This window comes from Panthera tigris, chromosome B1 (genome assembly GCF_018350195.1).
Source record: "Panthera tigris isolate Pti1 chromosome B1, P.tigris_Pti1_mat1.1, whole genome shotgun sequence".
NCBI classification, from domain to species: domain Eukaryota; kingdom Metazoa; phylum Chordata; class Mammalia; order Carnivora; family Felidae; genus Panthera; species Panthera tigris.
This window is the reverse complement of record NC_056663.1, coordinates 163,597,059-163,617,196: the sequence shown is the minus strand read 5'-3', so window position 1 is coordinate 163,617,196 and position 20,138 is coordinate 163,597,059. Positions and strand designations below refer to the sequence as shown.

Below are 20,138 nucleotides of genomic sequence, written 5' to 3'. Positions count from 1 at the left end.
TTACCCCTTCCCAACCATCTTTTTAGACTTTCTTTCCTTTTTTTGCCTATCACCTCACCATGAAATTTTAATACCACAGATAGACCCTGCATCTCTTTATGTACTGTGAGCATCACAAATTAGTATGGTATCTGGGTTTTTTTCATACCCCAAGAGCCAATTTTCTCCCTATGGGGGCAGATATCACCACTCTTGGAATATGTGGTATAGACTACAGGGAAAAAAAAAAAAAAAAAAAAAAAAGACCTTTATGGGAAAATTGAAATTATGACATTAAATGAGGTGAGCATGCAATATTGCTTTACAGAATGGTCTTTGCAACTTTTTAGGTCACAGATACCTTTGAGAATCCAATAAAAATTATATCCCCTGTCATCCCCAAAGTATACATATGCACAAAATTTGTCATACTGTTTCAAAGGTTTGTGGATGTTCTGGCTCTCTTTGTAAAATGGTGGTGATAGTATTATTCTTGCCTATACTTTTTTTAAAAAATATTTTAATTTGTACTTTTCACATTTGTGCGTAAAATATTTGAAAAAAAACATTTTAGCACATAAAACAAGTACATAAAGAGGAATGAAAACAGTAAGTGAAAATAGGCTAAAAACAGTATCATCCTCAGGAGATCATAAAAGGATTCTCAACCAGAAGAAACAGGAAAATTTGAATATGGAAGTATCCTCACCTAACTATACTGATAATGGTACATATTTTTAAAAGGCTTTTAGAGAGGATGGAAATGTTTTATTAGATATTCAGTAGAGTACTATGGTTTGCCTATACATTTTATCGTAAGATACCACAAGCTTAACTGTGAAGTAAGCAATGTCTCTAAAGTGACCCGTTCAGTCTTTACAATGAAAAGATTCTTGAAGCACACGTTTCAGTCTTGACAATCAGCTGAGGGTAATGGAGCATCAAAATAATTTAGTTTAAAAACTTTCTGTTTTAGGCCCTTTTATGTAGCTATATGGTAGGTTTTATTAAGCTATAACATTTATTAAGAAACTGCAGAATGTTATTCTGAATCATTTCCCATTTTCCAACAGCTTCGCATAGAAAAGTAGAAAGACTTGGTTCTTGCTTTACTTATCTTTAGCTCACGGAACTAACAATATGGTACCCTTTTCTTCTGTAATTTTGTGTAACTCCTCATTGAGACTGTGGTTATTGTCAGCTAGTAAGGAGCTATTGTCAGCTAGTCAGGGATGTGAAAGGAGAATAGAGTGCTTCCTCACTATAACTTAGAGTAAATTCTCTCAGTTCTTTGAACTGTGACTTTTCAGATCCCAGTATTTTGTTAGAAACTCAACCAGCTTTTTGCTGTCATTTTTATATTGTGTTTTGGTAACAAGTAAAAGAAATTCTAGCCTTGCTTTAATAATTCTTTTTAAGCCATCCACATGCACAGATAGGGTCTTTTTCTAGTGAATAAAAAAAAAAAAAAGATGCTAAAAATGTCTGCCTCCTCGAAAATGCCAGTTTTTTTTTTTTAAGAAAATGATTTTTGCTTTAAAACATTGTTTCTTTAATTTTGTTTGTTTTTAACAGAGATGTAGAATTACAGATTTTGGCTGTTTCCTGGTTAAGCCCTCTTATTTCTAATAGGAGAAATACACAATCCCTTGGTGATTGTTGCTTCCTTAGGATCCCCCTAGTACTGCAGGGCCTACTTTGGGATCTGTGTTTTTCTTTGCTAAAACAGTGCTATTCACTGATCTGTTGTCTTTTGTTAGGTGACTTTAGTACTGTGCTGTACCGAGACACTATCTTGTTTGTTACTAGAGTGATTCCGAAACTTGAGTGAAGGGTTAGACAGGCCCCAGGAATCTGTAGTTTTATAGATACCCTGCTATGATTCTCACCCATTACTTTGGGGACCATATCGATAGCACTATCTGTGTATGAGCATATTTTTTAAATTTTTTAATGTTTATTTTTGAGAGAGAGAGCACAAGTGGGGAAGAGGCAGAGAGAGAGGGAGACACAGAATCTGAAGCAGGCTTCAGGCTCTGAGCTGTCAGCACAGAGCCTGACGCAGGTTTCAAACCCACGAACTGTGAGATCATGACCTGAGCCGAAGTCGGATGCTTAACCAACTGAGCCACACAGGCGCCCCAGTAGTAGAGAATTTTTAAACTAGATTGTCAGTAGTTGGCAGGACTTGATCAAAATATTGGCCTAAATTCTGTACTTTTCTTGCATAGTAATTTTATTCTTAATTGAATATATACCAACATTTGTTTTTGTTCTAGAAGTTTTTATACTTTTTGAAGGGCCTAAGTTTGCTTGGATGTTTTTGGAGGTGTCAAGATACATAGGGGACTCCTTTGAAAATTTTTACTTGATAGCTTAGAATTTAAGTTTGTTTTACTGATGAAGTCTCTTGGGTCATGAAGGAACTAAAATTTCATTTATGCCCAAGTATTGAATTCCTGAGGATGGGAAAGAAATTTCCTTCATCAATAAATCAATTCCAAGAATTCAGTATCCAGGGAGTTTATTTATACACTGGTGTATTCTTCTCATTGGTTGAACAATAATTGTTTTCCCTCAGTATTTTTGAAATGTTGATCTCAAATTTGGATTTTTGTCTTTAGGAGTAGAAATATTTTTAAATTTATGGTTCTACCTCTAACACAGATTTCAGAATCATGAAGAAAAATTGGATTGGGCAAAGGTTTATAGAATTTCATTCAATTCAAAAATAATCTTTTAAAATATTTTAGGCATCATTATATGGGAGGATGTCTAAGATGATTCAAGTGGAAAGGGAGTTTTCCTTTACACTTTATACCCTATTGGAATTTCTCAATGATATTCTTTTGCTTTTAAGCCTCAAGAATATATAAATGTTTAAAAATGTAACTAAAGAAATGAAATAACACATTCATTATTGTCAGGTCTCCGGCAAGAATATGCAGCCACCACATCTCGGCGCAGTTCTGGTTCATCTTGCAATTCTACAAGACGGGGTACTTTTAGCGATCAGGAACTTGATGCGCAAAGTTTAGATGATGAAGATGACAATATGCATCATGCAGTATACCCTGCTGTTAACAGGTTTTCACCATCACCACGCAATTCACCTCGACCATCACCTAAGCAGTCACCCAGAAATTCACCTCGTTCACGATCTCCTGCTCGGGGAATAGAATATAGTAGAGTGTCCCCACAGCCTATGATTAGCCGCTTACAACAACCTCGCCTTTCACTTCAAGGTCATCCCGCGGATTTACAGACAAGCAATGTTAAAAATGAAGGTAATTAGGATGATTCTGGCAAAGCAGTTGTCCTTAATATTTCGATATGAAAGTAACATAATTTGTTACCAAGGTTTTGTATTTTAGAAAAGTAGATCAAGAATTTAGGTAGTTTACTGTTTTATTACTAGTGCACCAATACAAAACTAAACGAGAGAGTGAATTTAATTTTACTTGATTATGTTACTACTACTCATGAAGTGGTCCGTATATAGATTTTGATTTAATTAATTTATGGCTCTTTTTAAAGGTTCTCTTCTACTGATTTCTAGGACCTGGGTTAAGTTATTTTTTATAAGACATGTACTTTCTGTTAACTCCTCTAAAATGTAGAATGCTTAAAGAATTTGATTTGTGAATGCCAGTTAATATTTTAATTCTTTATCTAAAAGAATGTTTTGATTTTTTTTTCTTTAAATTCTGTTGTCATAGAAAAACTAAGACGCAGTCTTCCAAACCTGTCCCGAACATCTAATACACAAGTTGACTCAGTGAAAAGCAGCAGAAGTGACTCAAATTTCCAAGTGCCAAATGGAGGAATACCTCGCATGCAACCTCAGGCTTCAGCCAGTAAGTATCCTTTATGTGTCAGTTATTTAAAGGAAAATGAAAATTATAGATAGTAATTTTGTGCTGAATAGCTGTTTTAAGCTATCTATACTAAAATGTAGTGATTGTCGCTTGCTATAAGATAATCATAGCTGTATTAAAATTTAAAATTTGCTCCTATAAGATACCCTATTGTATCAGTACTTGTTTCTGTATGAAACTCTAGTCTCTCCAGATTGAAAAAAAAATTTTAATGTTTATTTTTGAGAGAGACAGAGACAGAATGCGAGTGGGTTAGGGGCAGAGAGAGAGGGAGACACAGAACCCGAAGCAGGCTCCAGGCTCCAGGTCCAAGCTGTCAGCACAGAGCCAGACGCGGGGCTCAAACTCACTAACTATGAGATCATGACCTGAGCCAAAGTCAGATGCTTAACTGACTGAGCCACCCAGGATTCCCTCTCCAGAATTTGTAAATGAGCAAAGTCTACCTATTAATTATACAGATATATATTCATTAAAAACCTCGCATTCTGCAGTACTATACATTAAAAATGACAAGATTTTTGTGGGAAATGGTCCTGAAACAGACAACTTAAAACTCAAGCAACTTTCTTAGTAGAACATTTAAAAAAACAAAACCAAACCAAACCATAATGATCCTGCAAAAAATACTAGCATAATTAAAAGCATGTTAAATTTTCAATGAATAAAATAAATACAACTGGCAAATCTAGGGGAAAAAAAAGTTGAAATTAACTTGATGAAAAGAAAAGATTGAGTCTGTTGAATGAAGGAGAGACAAAGGTAACATAAACAAAGATCAGAAAGAATCATACAGAAAGAACTTCTAAAACAAAGTAGCCAACTGAGCCAAGTAGTGATGTGGGAATAGATGGATACTGTGTACTTCAGTGTACAAGGTGACTGAAAAGGAATTGAACACTTCCCAAAGAGTATTATCTATTAACTAGAGTAGATACAAACATGTAATCAAACCAATTTTAAACAAACTGTCACAGTTATTTCTATAAATTTAGAAGTGCTCAATATGCACCCCTTGTAACCCATGGCTCGCATCAGTCCTGGGGTCTGATCGACTCAGTTTCTTTGTAGCATATTACATCGCCAGTTGAGATGGTGGCCGCGACGTGTTTCTTCATTTCCTTAAAGCTATGAAGAAGCGCCACAAACACAAGGTTACTGATCATTTATGACTTGTTTATTGGGTAATACAACTTTGGAAACATTCGATTGTTTCTTAATTCCCTTGCATTCTTCCTTGGCTCTGTTGTGTTTAGCTGACTTTGTGTATTTTATGTTAAGCTGCTGTTAACTTGGTGGCTCAAAAAGACCAGGAAAAAATACATTTGAACCCAAATGACTTTTGTGATAACAATGATAAATTTCCCTTGCTTTCAGTTGTATGTGATGTTATTTATATTAGAGAGACTCATATTGTGCTTTACCGTCCATGCATGATCCTGTTTAATCTTCAGAACAATTCTATGAAGTAGGTACAATTATTAACACATTTTTCAAATTATGAAATTGAAGCTTTGAATAAATTAACCTACAATCATACATACATAGGTGGCAAGTTAGGATTCAAACCCATGTTGATTCTGCTCAGGAACCCAAGTCCACCTGGAGAGGTCTGTCCTATCTATGGTTTAGTACTAAGATACAAAAATATCCAGAAATATTATTTCTGGTTTTTTTCTAAGATGAGCCATAAAATTTAAGGCACTGTGGAAAATTGTTGCCTAGAGATTTGTGTACCTCATTTATTTAGCTGGATATATGTAACAACATGTTTTTGAACCAAGTTAAATTTTAAATTTAGAATTCCAAGTCTTGCAAACTATGTAATTAAGAGTGCCATTATGATACTCATATGGTGTACTCATAAATGGTATAGAAAGTAGGGAATCACAGAACTTTAAAAATAAAGTTATAATTTGAACTCTAAGCTATCTTGAAATGGTGAATGATAACTTTTGTGCCTTTAAATCTGTAAATTAAGTTCATTTGACCCTTGAAAATACCGTGTTTCTGAGTTTTTTCTCCCTTAGTATATTTTTGCCTGAAAGAATAAGCAATCCACAATGTTAATACAATAGGAAAGAAAATTTTATAGCACTAAGGAGATTAAATAATAAAAATCAGGCATATTATAAGCTGCACATTTATAGCCTATGCACAGATAATCCAAAACATTATTTGTACTTGTGCTTTTATGCTTAGTTTGAAATGAGTTCTGAATTTCTCAATTTTTATATGATTATACCTTCAGACATCTTCCCTGTTCTTTGTTAAAACCAGCTATATCTGTATTCTCTTTATTCCATCATTATCAGTACCAACTTTTTACTCAGGGTTATTTCCTTATGCCCTCATATATGCTCTTTATTTGAACTATTGTAGCACCTCAGAGCTGTATGGAAATGAAAAAGACTCTTGACAAAATTCTAGAAGAAAAAAGAAAAGGTTGAGAATCTATAATAAAAATGTTAATAGAGAAATATATGACCACATCTTAAATTTTGTGATAATTACTTGAGTTCTCTAGTAGAATTAGCATTGTGTAATCACCTGCCGATTCCCTAGAAATTTTTTCTGTAGGTGAATTTTTCTTTTTCCCCAGAAATTGATAATTAAGGAAAATATAAAGAGAAATACAATGAGATTCTAATCACTAATTTACTTTTAAGTGGAAAATATGTATGCATTTGCATAGTGGTCTATCTCGGTATTTGAAAAGTGTATAAGCAAAAGAGAAAGTAAGAGACAGTCCTTTGTATTTTCAATTGTATATACTTGTTTATTTTTATATTTGTAGCTATAGTGAAGCTTATTTGCAATTAAAATGCCACAAACATTTATTTTAGGGTAAAATCACACTAGTCACAAAAAAAGTTTTGAAAAATGGTAAGTCCGGAATATTATCAAGTTTAAAACTTAATAAAGTTTATTTTATAAAAATATTTTAAGCCTTTTGTTTAAGTTAACATGTTTTACTTCGTAATGTATTATCTATTTTCTTAAAATTTTACATGTATCTTTGATCCATAGAAATGTATGTATGTAACTGTTCTTTTAATTACTATGTGTGTGTGTATATATGTGTGTGTGTATATATATATACACACACACATATATATACTGTTTTTATGATAGCCTTTTTATTTTGATATAGAATTATATATAAATATAATAGTAAGTTTTATCTATTTTATACATGAATTAGTATTCTTTATTTTTTGTATAAACCAGTTAGTATAATAGATGTTGCATTTTGTTTTCTTTTAAGTATTTATTTTTCCAGCCCTTAAGTGGTAAAGCTTTGGTTCTTACTTGCTGGTCTGCATGAACCTAACTTTGCAAGGTTGCTATTACTTCCACCTTCGGGACCACTTCTTTTGCCTTGTACTATGCCAATCACTGTTTTTTATATGCTTATTTGCTGTGGCTGCATTATTGTGGATGCTGGCATTCAAAAGTAAATATTATGAGAGTTCTAATATATTTTCATTTTTATAGCTGTTACCAATTTCTGACTTTTATATTTGGAAAATGTGAGTAACTTAAAAAGTTTAAGAAAACCAGAGCATTGCAGAGGTCATGGATATATGCCATTTTCTCTGTTTCTCCAGTTAAAGGAAAGATTGTTTGTCAGGGACAGTTTTTCAGAAGACTAGTGCCTTCTTTCTAAGACTACTAGAGGTTCAGTAGAAAATTTAGTTTTCAGAAAGCTATAGGAATATTGGTTCAGAAATAAGAGGAGGGAGAAAAACCCGAGACAATCTGCTTGTTTAAAAAAATTAAAATAATACTCAGACTCTGGTTAGTATTTTTAAATGTTTACTTTCACATGTATTATATCATTTGAACTTCACAAAAGCCCATTTCTTATTTTTTATAGAGAGGAAGCAGAGATACGTATATATTACATGTGCAATGGCATATAACTAGAAAAGTGCAAAACTACTCCCTCCTTCCGACTCCTCTCTGAGTTTCCTGATTTCCTCCTAATATTTGTTTGCATTACATCATGCTGACCTAACTGCAAATTCTTGGATGACTCTATTGGAGCATAATTGAATTATAAATACTTTGTAGTATTTAGAATTACTTAATTGTAGAATTACTACAAAAGAGTAAGATAACCCAGTGTAATATTTATCCACTTACTTACATTTAGTCAAATAGAGGAATAATTTTGCATGGGATACAGAGTATTCCCGCAGAGAAGAGATGTATGGTCAGTATTTTACTCTGGACTTTTCACTGAAGGGGGTGCGGTATCCAGGGTAGTTATCAGCTTATGCATAACCAGCCTTTCTGAGGCCCATGGGGAAGGAATTCTCATCCAGATACTGTTTAGAACCAAACACTGAAAGATTCTGCTTGAATTTTACATAATTATGAAACATAAATTCAAAGAAATAAGTCATGAATAACCTGTGTAATGGGCTAATATAAGAATGAGTGACATATTTGTAGATTTTTTTTTAATAATAAGGAACATAATGATGAGTCAGTTTTATAATAACAAAGAGGTTTTACAAATGCAGTTTTTCTGGCACTTCTGTAAATTTTGATTGAATACATCTGGGATGGGTACCTGGAATCTATTTTTTTAGAAGTGTCTCACCTGACTCTAGGGCATACTCAAGTTTGAGAACCACTAGATTAGAAGGATCTAGAATGCTTAGTTAAGATCTCTGGGTTTTATCCACTCGTGTTCCTTAGTCATTCAACAGGTATTTGTTGGGTGTATATTATGTTCTAAGCTCTGAGGTTATAAATATAAATGAGACAGCACGTGCCCTTCAGTAGCAGGAAGTGATTGGCAGGAACTTCTGTGGGAACAGAACAAAGGCATTAAACTCAGCAGTGTAAAGAGGTTTTCAGGAAAGATATTGAAGCTATCTCTCAGCTAGCTCAGGAAGAGCTTATGAGACCGCATGAAGAAAAGAAAGACAGGTTTACCCGACAGTACGATTGGTAATGAAGTCTTAAGAATAGCATCCTGATTATAGTGGTTTTGTAGGACTGAAGTGTAGGATGAAAGATAGTTAGTAGATGCAGTGATGTAGGATGGGAGAGATACCTACCAGGGACAGATTGGGAGGTTTTTAATAAGGAATTTGGATTTCATCCTGTAAGTGTAGAGAGCCATGATAGGCTTTTAATCAAGGTTACTACTTCTTAGAAAATCCATTCTGGTAGCAATGTGAAGAATGGATTGAAGTGGAGGAGAGACTAGAAACATTTAGAAGCCTGTTTATTGTATAAACCTGGCAAGAAATGAGTATCTGAACAAAGGCAGTGGTGCAGGAGGTGATAGGATCTGGATGAACTTTAAAAAATGAAGTAGAAGAGATGTAACTTGGTAACACTGAGAAGATGAGAGGTGGGGAGTAAGAGAGGATTGAAGGGTTACTCTAAGAATTTGTAAGCAATAAAAGTTTCAAAACAAACTGTCATTGCAGGGTTAGGGGGAACAGGGGTCATTTTACTTAGCAGTAATTAACATCTTTTATAGTGACTTATGTTTATTTAGTATTTCATACTTGGAGATTATTTTTAGCATCTCCCCATGTGACAAAATTATGTTCAATAATAATTAAATAGAATGAGTTATAATAATAATGGCTGGGGGAAATGCAGGCAATGAAAATATTCTTTTATTGAACTTTATAACTGTTAGTAAATAAATCATAATGTCAGCATTATAATTGAAAAAAAGATAACGGGTTAGTATTTTTTAATCATTTCTAAAGGAAAGTATGTTTTTATGTATTAGTCTTTCACAGTAATGAATATTACAGGTTTAGTTTCTATAAATTTGTCAATAACTGATCTTTGTCAGAATTGATCTTGCATATTGAAGCTCAAAGCAACACTACAGTCAGATTTATCAATTTATCATCACTCATTTTGACTGAAGAATAGTCTTCAATTTTTAAACCTGGGAAGGTTCCCCTCCCCTCACCAGGCAACTGTTGTACAAATAGGGAAATATGCAACATAATGATAAGCATGGCAGAATTTCATAAAATTCCATTTTATAATACATTTCAGAAATTGTCCTCTTGTCTGTGTCTTAGTTCCTTTGGGGATCAAATCTAATGCCTTCACAGTTGAAATATCTTAAATAATACCCAGTCACATACAATGACAATATTGAAGTAACTCATATTCTGTTTCACTGACTTTATAATCACTGTACCATCATTGTTTATTTCTAATCTGTCTAAATATAGGAATGTATTATTGTACCACAGGGAGTTGAAGGCACATTCTGTGCTAAGTGAACTTGATTTCAAATCTCTATGAACTTTTTGAAAGAAACATGTAGTTGAATCCACCTGTTTTAAAGAAGACTATATAATTGGGAGTTCTAATTATTTTTCATGTGAAATGCAATATATATTAAAACATAAGTATTAAAATATGTTCATTTAAATCTTACATATATGCTATTAAAAGGCAACAGTAACTGCAGCAAGTGTTTATAACTTAGGCCAACAAACTGTTTTCTTCAGGGAGGAGCATTTTATTACTGACATTGATTATTAATCCTGGGACATGATGATAATAAAAAAAACAGATCAAGCTGGGATATTTTTGTTGTTGTTGTTCTGAATTCCTCACAGACCATTCACTCACTCACTGCCTACACTGGAGTGGGGGGTGGGACAGCACTTTCACTGTCCTTCCCTCGATGCACATGCACAAAGTGGAGACCCAAAAAGCCACTGTTCTCTTTCAAAAATAGGGTGATGAAGGTCTGAATTAAATGTGTAGGAGACAGTAGAGATGTAAAGGAAGAGATCTACAGAACTGCATGGATGACTAAATGGAAATAAAGTAAGAAAACTTGGAGCTAGAATGACTTGGAAAATGGTGGTGTATGTTTAACACAAATACAGAGGTTTTTGGAACTGGTCAGTGGAGGAAGACTTTAACCTAAATAATGGTAGCATGAGAGAATGATATTTTTACTGTAGCATCTTTACTTTTCGCGGTGGAGTCTTGCTGATTGGAATTATATAAATATTAAGAGAGAAACCAAGGAAATCGTAAGAATTTTTAAACAGCTAACACACTGAATTCTATTATTTTAGAAGGATTTGGAGACTTTCAATTTAACTACTACACTTTGTCATTTAAAAATAATTTTGTCTTTAGAAGACTGATCAAGTTAAGATTGATAATTCAGATAAAAATTTGGTTTTCTTATTTAAGGGTAATACAAGGCTATGTAGTATCTTAGGAAAATCACTCATTTCCTTCTGTCAGATTTGTATCAGACAAATTGAGAGTACACTGCCTGATTCCATTTGCAATCTTATTCTTCAAATTCCCGTTGGATAGTTTTCATGTTGTGACCCATGAAACTTGAGGGATAAATAAAGTTCATTGGAGTTATCATAGCTATTAATTTAAGTATGACCTTTCCAAAACAAATTATAGATTCTATTTGATGTTAAGCCCTCATTTAAAAAATTTCAGTTGTTGATAGGTATTGTGGATTGCCAGCGTAAATACAGTCGGTGACCTTTTGCCCTTATTTACTCTATTCCAATCCTAGTGGCCTACTTCCTGTTCCTGGGCACACTCTTACCTCAGGTACTCTACCATTGCTTTTCCTTCTATCTGCAATGCTTCCCCCAGATATCTATATGGCTTGCTTCCTGCCTTCAGATCTTTGAGCAAATGTCATCTCAGGGAACTCTTTCCTGATCACCCTATTTATGATCACGACTTATATCTCCCATTTCCTCTCTGCCTTCCCTACTTAGTTTTCTCCTTAGCAGCTATCACTATATGACTGTTTGACTCTTTATTTATTATTTATTTCTCCTTTCCTTTCAGAATGTTCCATGAAAGTAGGAATTTTGTCTTTCTAGTTGGCTATTAAATGAATCTATTGTACCTAAAACAGTACCAGAAATAAACTAGATAATTAAATATTTGAAGGAATGAAAAACAGCAGTGAATGAATGAGTAAATGAATGACCCTATGAATGATTGAAAGGATATATGAATAAATATGTAAGAATATTCAATGATGATGGCATCCTGTATTTCTGTGGGGTAGATATGAGGTAATTATAAAACCGACTTTTTTTAAGGTTTGAAGAAATTTTTACTAGTCTTCCTGGGAATATTTAAGCTAAATTGGTGTATTATTTAACTACAGTAACATGTGGAGTGCTGTAAATTTGAAATCACATACATTTTTTACTCTTTAAAAATATTTATTCTCAGACATTAGGGAAACAATAGCTTTTCAGCACTGATAGGGTTAAGCAATAGAGCAAAAGAGAAATTCTCCTTAATTCTCTTTGATGGTATTATCAAGTATTCCCTTATCAACCCAGTGATTGTTTAAATGCTGGCCAGATTTATGGTTGTGGGATCTCTCTCTCTCTCTCTCTCTCTCTCTCTCTCTCTCTCTCTCTCTCTCTCTCTCTCTGGCATATAAATCCCAGAGGTATATGAAGTCCAACTTTCAAATCAGTAGTGACATTTTAGAACCACTTAAATAGGCGACTATACTGGTAGGTTTGGGACTTTTCAGTTCAGTGAAGCTGTAGTGAGCTTTAACTCTGGATGGCTCTGAGCTGCTACTTTTGAGAGTTTCATTACAGTTAATAGATTAGGAGTTTTGAAGAAAGCTTAGAACTTCTCATTGATCACTTTAAGAAGGAGATGCTTTGACTCTTCCAAACCCATCAATCCCACCAACACACACTGTGCAGCCCCCCTCATATGCCCCTCCCCACCCCACATACATATGTGCACAGACCAGATATGTTGCTACCCAAAGTCTAAAGTATAAATTAGTTTTATTCTACAGCAAGATGATGTTAAATGTGTTAAAGCCACTGGATTTTGACTCCCTTGAGTACCTGCCTGGTTCTGAGTTTTCTTCTCCTTTTTGAGTATGGAGATTACTGTTTTATGTTAGGGCAATTCATCTAACAATAACTGCTTCGCCAAAGTCTGCTTTTTTTGCATTGAACAAGTACTACTTTTATTTTATTCTATACTGTGTGCTTGTGTTCATCACTTTTACTTAATTAGCTTTATATTCTTTGCATCCTGTAGCATGTTTGCCGGTGGTTTGTTTTCTCTTTAATATTTTGATTGGCTTACGGTATTGTAGATTTTCTCATCTATAGGAAACTGTTTCTGAAAGTATGCACTTTGCACTAAGATTTCCATCCCTATTTCTTTCCAACTTAATGCGCTAAGCATCACTTTCAGATTCCTCTGCTTCTAGGAGTCTAACATATTTTCACCTTACGGTTTCTGTTCCTTGATAAATTTTCAAGTATGTATTAAAATATTCACGTTTACAGAAGCTATAGCCTTTATCTTGTCCTTTCAGGCAAATATTACAGTTCCTTATTTTTCAACAGCTTCGCAAAGGCTGAAAAATTTGCCTCGTACTTCCCTCAAAGCCAAACAGTTGCTTCAAACTTCATCTACAAAAAGAGGTAACTACGGCCTCTTACTGAGTTTTACATTTCAGCAAATGGTCTAACAGTTAGTTAAATCTCATATCTTTTGGCATACTGAGTCAGTGATGTTTATAGGGCACGTTTTAGTCTTTTTTTTCTTTTTTTTTTTAAATAAACTAATGTGGATTTATTCTCTGTTACTTGGATAAATCCAGAAGAAACTGATTTTCTCCAGAGGTATGTATTGGGTTGCTCTACTGAAAGGAATAAATGATATGTAATATTTTCTATTAGAGAATTTATCATGTTTCTTACCAATCTAAAACTGAAGGTCATTGTTTAACTTAATATAGATGAACTAATATACGCTTAAAATGAACCAAATGCCAGACATTTTGTGTGTAAATTTCTTTCTTCTGACTTCTGAATATACGTATCTGTAGGGTGAAATGGGAATGCTTTCACATTAGAAGTTGGTAAATGTTAAATCACAAGTTGTTGCAGTGAACTGATAATGTTTGAACTGCTTATGGGAGTAGTAGCTTTTTTCGAACTGAGAGTTAAAGGTTGGACACCAAAGCTATCATATTGGTTTGAAGAGATTATTAGATCTATGGGCAGCTAGAAAGAAGTAGAATTGGAGAAATACCGTGGAATTGCATAGACCAGCAGTAATAAAAATGAACAGAAGCCTCAGAGGAAATGGGTCATAACAGATACAAGCAGTGGGGATAGTATTTCCCCTGTCCAGAACATGTAGATTTCCTGACCGCTTCAAAACTCAATAGATAACAAAGATAGATATATGAGGAGGATAAAGTATTAAAGAGGAGGTTTGAGATTTGATTTGTTAAAGAAAAAGATTTGGTTAATATGGGTATTGAAGTACTGAAATAGATATTTTAGCAAGTTCATTAGTGTGTAAGTGGTAATCATTTGGATTAAATATGACTTAAGGAAATCATTTTAGATAATAGAATCTGAAGGAAAGAGAATAGTCAAGTGGAAATGTTGGATATATGAATATTTGTGTTTTGAATACCAGAAGTTGATCAGAGCCCTCCAATATAGATGTCTTTTGGTACTGTCAGATATAACCGACTGGATATTATATGTTCTTTTGATAGAAAAGGTGACTTACTAGGAATCATTATAGAAAAGGGTCTTTATAGAAATTATTTGAGGACCTTATGCTTCTTTGTTTTTGAGACTTCTAGATATTTTTGAGCACTTCTGGGGCGTGAGAAATAGGTGAAAACAGGAGCATGAAAGGGTTGTGGTATCTAAAACAGCACAAATCATTACTATACCATAATAAAACAGAGGATTTTAATTTTGTATAAATTTTGTTTTATGTCTCTCTAAGCTGCTTTATAATTTTGAGGGGCATCAGGTAGATTTAAATAATTTTCGGTTTTTACTTAAGGAGTTTTTGCTATTTATTAGGTTAATAAGATCAAAACTTCTGGCCAATTTTGTTTCTTTTTTGCTTTTGCTCGTGGAGGTTATGTATTTTGTGACTCTAAGCCACCAAACTCTCACCCTCTATGATAAGATGGACAGGAAAACCCAATCTCATAATTCCTGGTGCCTTTACCTACCTAGTTGACTTAGTAAAGGGAAAGTTTGTATGTGTGTGTGTTGGGTTTTGTTGTTTTGTTTCATTTTTTTAAATCTCTTATTTAACTTAATCCAGACTCATATTTTTTGGTTGGTATTATGGCTTTGGGATGATCATTTTATACTACGAGAAATTCTGAATCAATTGAAAAACAGACACAGATATACAATAGGATTTGAAACATTAGGTTAATAGTGCCTAGCTGGCTCAGTTGGTAGAGCATGCGACTCTTGAGTCTTGAGTACAAGCCCCATGAAAAAGAAAATATTAGGTTAATTACTGGAAAAGTTGAATCGGAGAATACCTCCTGGATCCAAGGCCAAGTGGATTTTCTAATTTTTCCTCATACCTAGATTTTGAAAAAGAGGAGTCTGCATTGGACTGTGTGGTATTCTCTATAAGAATAGGGATGTGAGGCAGACGAGATTCAGATACCATATGTTCATAGGTACCTTTGGTACATTAAACCTGGACTAAAGACACATGGACTAGATAGTAAATTGTCACATAAATCAATTGTTCCATCATGGTGATGAGCCTATAACATCTTCTAGAAAGTTGGTGTACTTATTTTAAGGACTCACAGGATCATGGGAAGAGGGAGAAGGTGGTTCCCTTAACGATTGGAAATATGATCACTTTGATTTTAATTGCATTTAGTAGTAGCTGGAGTTTGAATATGGGAAGGGAAGTAAAAGTGTATTGCTTGGCACAAGGAGACACGTCATAAACATTTGTTGAATGAACACAGTCATGCCACTAACTCAAGGAAGCCTGGACACATTCCTCCGCATTTTCTTCTTGCAAGGTTTTTTTGTTTGTTTCTTCAGCCTATTTCTCTCTTTGAAGAAAAGAAAAAATCCATTGTGTATTGTTAAGTCTTCATAGGCATGACTGCTTAAACTGCTTTGACAAAGAGATATTATTCATTCCTCCTTGTTGGGAACACAGCGAAGAGGAAATAAACAAAGTAGAGACTTCACCAAGTCAGAAGGAAAAAGTGAAGACTAGTTAGAAAAAGTGAATGTATAGATCAGGACAAATTCATATGTAGAAACGTACTTTAGAAGGAGAGAGGCAACTAAGGACGGAATGTTGGTTGTCCAGCACGGCTTTAATTCACTATATTTTGAATATTTAAGGTGAAATAAACAGTGTTTATAAGAGGCCATATTGATAGGCGTTTAAAATGCTGTTATCAGACTATCTGAAAATGGAGAACCTAGGAATTTTGCCATTAACTTGGATCCAAAATCTAAAATTTCTTATTCCCTTTTCATCAACTCACAAGTATTTATTGAATCTGTATCATAAACAAGATGTACTCATTATATGCTTTTCTTCCCCCCGTCTTTCTCCTCCTTCTTTACTTTTTTGTCTATTACAGTTGTAGTCAAAGCCAGCCTCTGCTGTACAGAGTTTTTAGATACAGTTAAAATGATAGGAGTAGCTCCCCTTCCCATGATTTTGCTACATAAAATTGAGAGAATGGGAAGAGAGAGGGTGCAGGGCTCCCTCCAAACATACAAATTCCTATTAGTCATTTCATGCTATTTTTGGAATGATAATTGAATAGATTTTACTTATATTTAGAGTTGACAAGTTTTTCTGTGATTTTCCAAGATTATATTTTCTTCTTTAGTTATGTCTTGACTACATGTTTCTTTTGCTGAGAAAACCTAGGTCAGAATTTTCTTTTCTCTGAAATTGTGCCTTTATTTTTCTCATTAAATATTGACTGCATTTTAGAATATTTAAGTTACAGTCTGATTAACCTCATTATATTTTGATTTCTCCTAGCCCCCAAGTTTATAGGTAAGGCAAAAATGCTGCTACCATGAGAGGAAACACTTTTTATAATAGTAAAACTATAACTTATTGCACTTCTTTACTTTCTAGTTTTTCCTCAGGTTATACATTAACCCTTTTAAAATATTTCTCTCCATATTCTGAGATTATAGAACTTTTTGACTTGTCCTTTCATATACTCTAGTACATTTTTCTAAGAACTTAAGATTAATAAATTTAAAAGGATTTCTAATTTACAAATCTGTTTATTTAAATTTGTGCTATTTTAAAGTATAACTCAAATTCAGAAAACCACATAATATATACAGAGTTTAATGAAGTATTATAAGGCAACCCCCTTGTGACCACCATTCATACCAGGAGACTCTAACTTGCTGCTTCAGAAACTGCTTCCAAACACAGTCCTCTCTTGACCCACTCCCCCAGAGTAGCCTTTCTTCTGAATTTTTATAGCAATCACTTCCTTACTTCTCTGTATGATTTTTATCATCCAGTAATGAAACTGTAGTTTTGCATCTTTAATATATGTCTTTTTAAGTTTCTCTTAATTTATAGTTTTCCTCCAACTCTTTACTCCCCCTTGTTAAGTTCATTTGAAGAAGCAGCTAGATCATTTGTCCTAGAGATGTGGATGTAGATACACAGGCTAGATTTTGCTGATATCTTTCCATGTCATTTAGCAGATTTTTCTGTATTTCCTATAAATTGGTAATTGGATTTAGATGCTTAACTGGATTCAGTTTTGCTATTTTAGGGCAAGAGGTGTTGCCCTAAGGTGTTGGTGCTGCTTTAGCCACAGGTGCATAAAGCAAGATCACCTCCTTTTTGTGATATTAGCAGTCATTGATACTTAATGCCAATATCCTTACTTTATTAGGTATTGCAGAATTGGTTTATTTCAATTCTAACATTCCTTTTGTTTTTTTTAATGTATATATAAAGAGAAATTTTTTCTTTGGGCAGTAAGAGAGAATCCTAAGCAGGCCCTGCCCTTAGCACAGCAGTATACTTTCATTAGAAAATTCTGAATAAATGCATATTCTTTCTCACTGTTTTACCAGTTACAAAATAAATTGGCAATTTACCATCTTCCAAAGGTGACCAATATTTTTCTTAAATATTTATCATTATGAACTTACAGATTTAAATATTTTTTATGTGTTTTGATTCATTCTGGATATTTTCCCAACTTTGGTTCTTCAAGTTGGCTCTCAAGTCTTTTTTGACACAGCCCTAGTAGTCTTTGATAAATTCTTGCCAACTGGTATGGCACATTTGTAGATGTCCTGCCATAGACCTGTATTTAGTTGTTTTTCTAAAAACTCCTGATTTCCTTTGGTAGGAAATGGTATTTCAAAACCAAAATTTGAGGGGATATATATATTTTTTGTTTGTTTGTTTTTGTTTTTTTAATGTTTATTTTTGAGAGAGAGAGTGCGAGCAGGGGAGGGCCAGAGAAAGAGGGAGACACAATTCAAAGCAGGCTCCAGGCTCTGAGCTGTCTGCACAGAGCCCAGTGAGGGGCTCGAGCTCACAAACCCGTGAAATCATGACCTGAGCTGAAGTCAGACGCTTAACTGACTGAGCCACCCAGGCACCCCCAAAATTTGAGTTTTTAGCTGTACTAATTGCTACTAGCTTGATCATTGTTTCTAGATCTTTTTAGTTACTAGAGCTAATAAATGTATGTGTTTACCTGTGTTTGCATAGTTTTTAAGATTGAATACCTTCATGAGTCCATGCTAATACTTCATATTCAAATTCAGGGCTTAAGGGTAATTACTTAATCTCTTAATTTACATCTGTATCTTTGTCTTGCCCTGAGAATCCTGTCTCTCATCAACACGTAGAATATCATTTATTCATTCATTCATTCATTTTAGAGAGAGAGCCCACAAGCTGGGGAAAAGGGCAGTAAGAGAGAGAATCCTAAGCAGGCTCTGCCCTTAGCACAGAGCCCCACACGGGGCTCAGTCCCACTACTCTGGGATCATGAGCTGAGTCAAAGTCAAGAGTTGGATGTTCAACCAACTGAGCCACCCAGGTGCCCCTAGAATATCTTTTACCAATTTGTTTTATCCTACATTATACACAAAATCTGGGGAAAATAGTAGCATAGTACCATACCATATGATTACTGAAAATAGTCTATAAAGCCTTTTGCATATGCTCACTCCTTTTTTTTAAATGGCTACACTGTATAACATTATCAAGTTAGTTACTTGTACTCTTTTATGTATCTCATTTAGTCTTAGCTCTACATTTAAATATATATTTGATGCTTACTGCTAGTCTGTACATTATTGTGCCACCAATCATTTTTCTTGTTTGAAACTCATTCTCTAGTAGATTCCTTAAAAAATTATAGGAACAGTATCCACTCCCTCAGTTTTTGTTGATGAAAGTTTGGCTGCCCTTTTTATATTTGAAATTAATGAGCTAGATATGAAATCTTTGGCTCATAATTTCTTTCCTTGAATGTCTTAAATATATTACTCCATTTTTGTCAGGAATAAAAAGTTGTTTCTCTTACATCTATTTGTTTTTGTTTTTGTTTTTGTTTTTTTTCTGGATATCCAAAGGATGTTTTCTTCTCCTTTAAAGTTCAATCATTTATGAGAATAATTCTTAATGTTGGTCATTCTGAGTTGATTTCCCCAGATATGTGGTATATTCTTTCACTATGGAGTTGCACATATATTTAAATTTCAGACATGGTCTTTGAATTATAGTTTTTAATACTCTTTTCTCTTGCATTGGCTTTCTTTTTTGTGGGCACTCTTGTGGACATATGTCGGATGTTCTTTGCCTGTCCTCTGTATCTGTTGCCCTCTCTTGAATCCTTTTCCATCTTTCTTATTTCTCTTGTTCTATAAAAGTTGCTTTTCATTGTCTATTTCTCTTAAAGTATAACCTATCATATATGGTGACTCTTGTGTTCTTACTGTCTTAGACTTCATTTTGGAATGATTTATGTCCAATTCTTTTCTGAGCTGAAGTCAGACACTCAACCCGCTGAGCCACTCAGGCACCCCGAGATATATTATTTATAAAAAATTCTCTGAATATTTATCAAGAAGCTAAAAACAGTACATAGTTTACTCAGTTACTCCCATTCTAAAGTGCCTGTTGTAGTTTTTAAACCTCAGAAGACTTAACATTTTCATTAAATGCTTATTAAAAGACAAAAATGAATGTTTTAAAAATATGAATCCTCACATCACCCACCATTTCATTTTAGAGGTGACTTAAATACCGAGGTTAGCATTCTCAGTCATATGTCAGTTTTATAAATAGAGTTCTAATTCTTGCTCTGAGTAGATAACATGCCTTCTTCATCTGATGCTTTGATTTAAGTATCCAGAATTAGTAAAGAGAAATTATAACCTATTGTCATAATTTGGGCAATAGAGC

General features: G+C 33.9%; 1 protein-coding gene across 2 annotated transcripts in view; it reads left to right on the top strand.

The window, feature by feature from the left end:
- SLAIN2 (SLAIN motif family member 2) overlaps positions 1-20,138 on the top strand; it is a 72,065-nt gene that overhangs the window by 40,563 nt on the left and 11,364 nt on the right. Inside the window, exons 5-7 of one of the 2 annotated variants that reach the window (XM_042984575.1) lie at positions 2,907-3,266; positions 3,699-3,836; positions 13,253-13,330. In XM_042984575.1, coding sequence (XP_042840509.1) covers positions 2,907-3,266; positions 3,699-3,836; positions 13,253-13,330 — 576 coding nt within the window. The remainder of the gene's footprint in view (positions 1-2,906; positions 3,267-3,698; positions 3,837-13,252; positions 13,331-20,138) is intronic. The other variant, XM_042984576.1, reaches the window with a different exon arrangement.